This window comes from Penaeus monodon, chromosome 24, assembly GCF_015228065.2.
Source record: "Penaeus monodon isolate SGIC_2016 chromosome 24, NSTDA_Pmon_1, whole genome shotgun sequence".
NCBI lineage: Eukaryota > Metazoa > Arthropoda > Malacostraca > Decapoda > Penaeidae > Penaeus > Penaeus monodon.
Window position 1 is genome coordinate 31231482 of NC_051409.1, and position 368 is coordinate 31231849.

Here is a 368-nt window from a genome sequence, read left to right on the forward strand (position 1 = left end):
AATGGAGAGAGATGGAATTGGTTAATTTTTTATTGTTACGATGAATGTTTCTTCGATGTATGAAATACAAAAAAAGATAATTTTTTTCTTTTTTTTAGGAACCAGACCTGTTCGGTTGTCGATCAAGAACAAATACAAATAGTTAAAGTACCATTTATAATGCTGTTTTAATTACGCCCCCCCCCCCCAGGACCCAGATTTATGAAGAAGTTAGAGCTCAGTCCTCAGATGGAAGGAAACCACACAAGTGTCTACGATAGCAAGATACACCCAGCCATTGCTAACGAATTCGCTGCCGCTGCTTTTCGCTTCGGGCACAGCCAGATACAGGTTGGGAGAAGATGGTCTTTTATCGGATGGTTTGAACG

The 368-nt window shown here is 40.2% G+C and overlaps 1 protein-coding gene across 1 annotated transcript in view; it reads left to right on the forward strand.

Annotated features, from left to right (window-relative positions):
- Window positions 1-368, forward strand: part of LOC119588719 (chorion peroxidase-like) — a 10148-nt gene that overhangs the window by 7066 nt on the left and 2714 nt on the right. Inside the window, exon 7 of the mRNA XM_037937359.1 lies at window positions 191-330. Within this exon, the coding sequence (XP_037793287.1) occupies window positions 191-330 (140 nt within the window). The remainder of the gene's footprint in view (window positions 1-190; window positions 331-368) is intronic.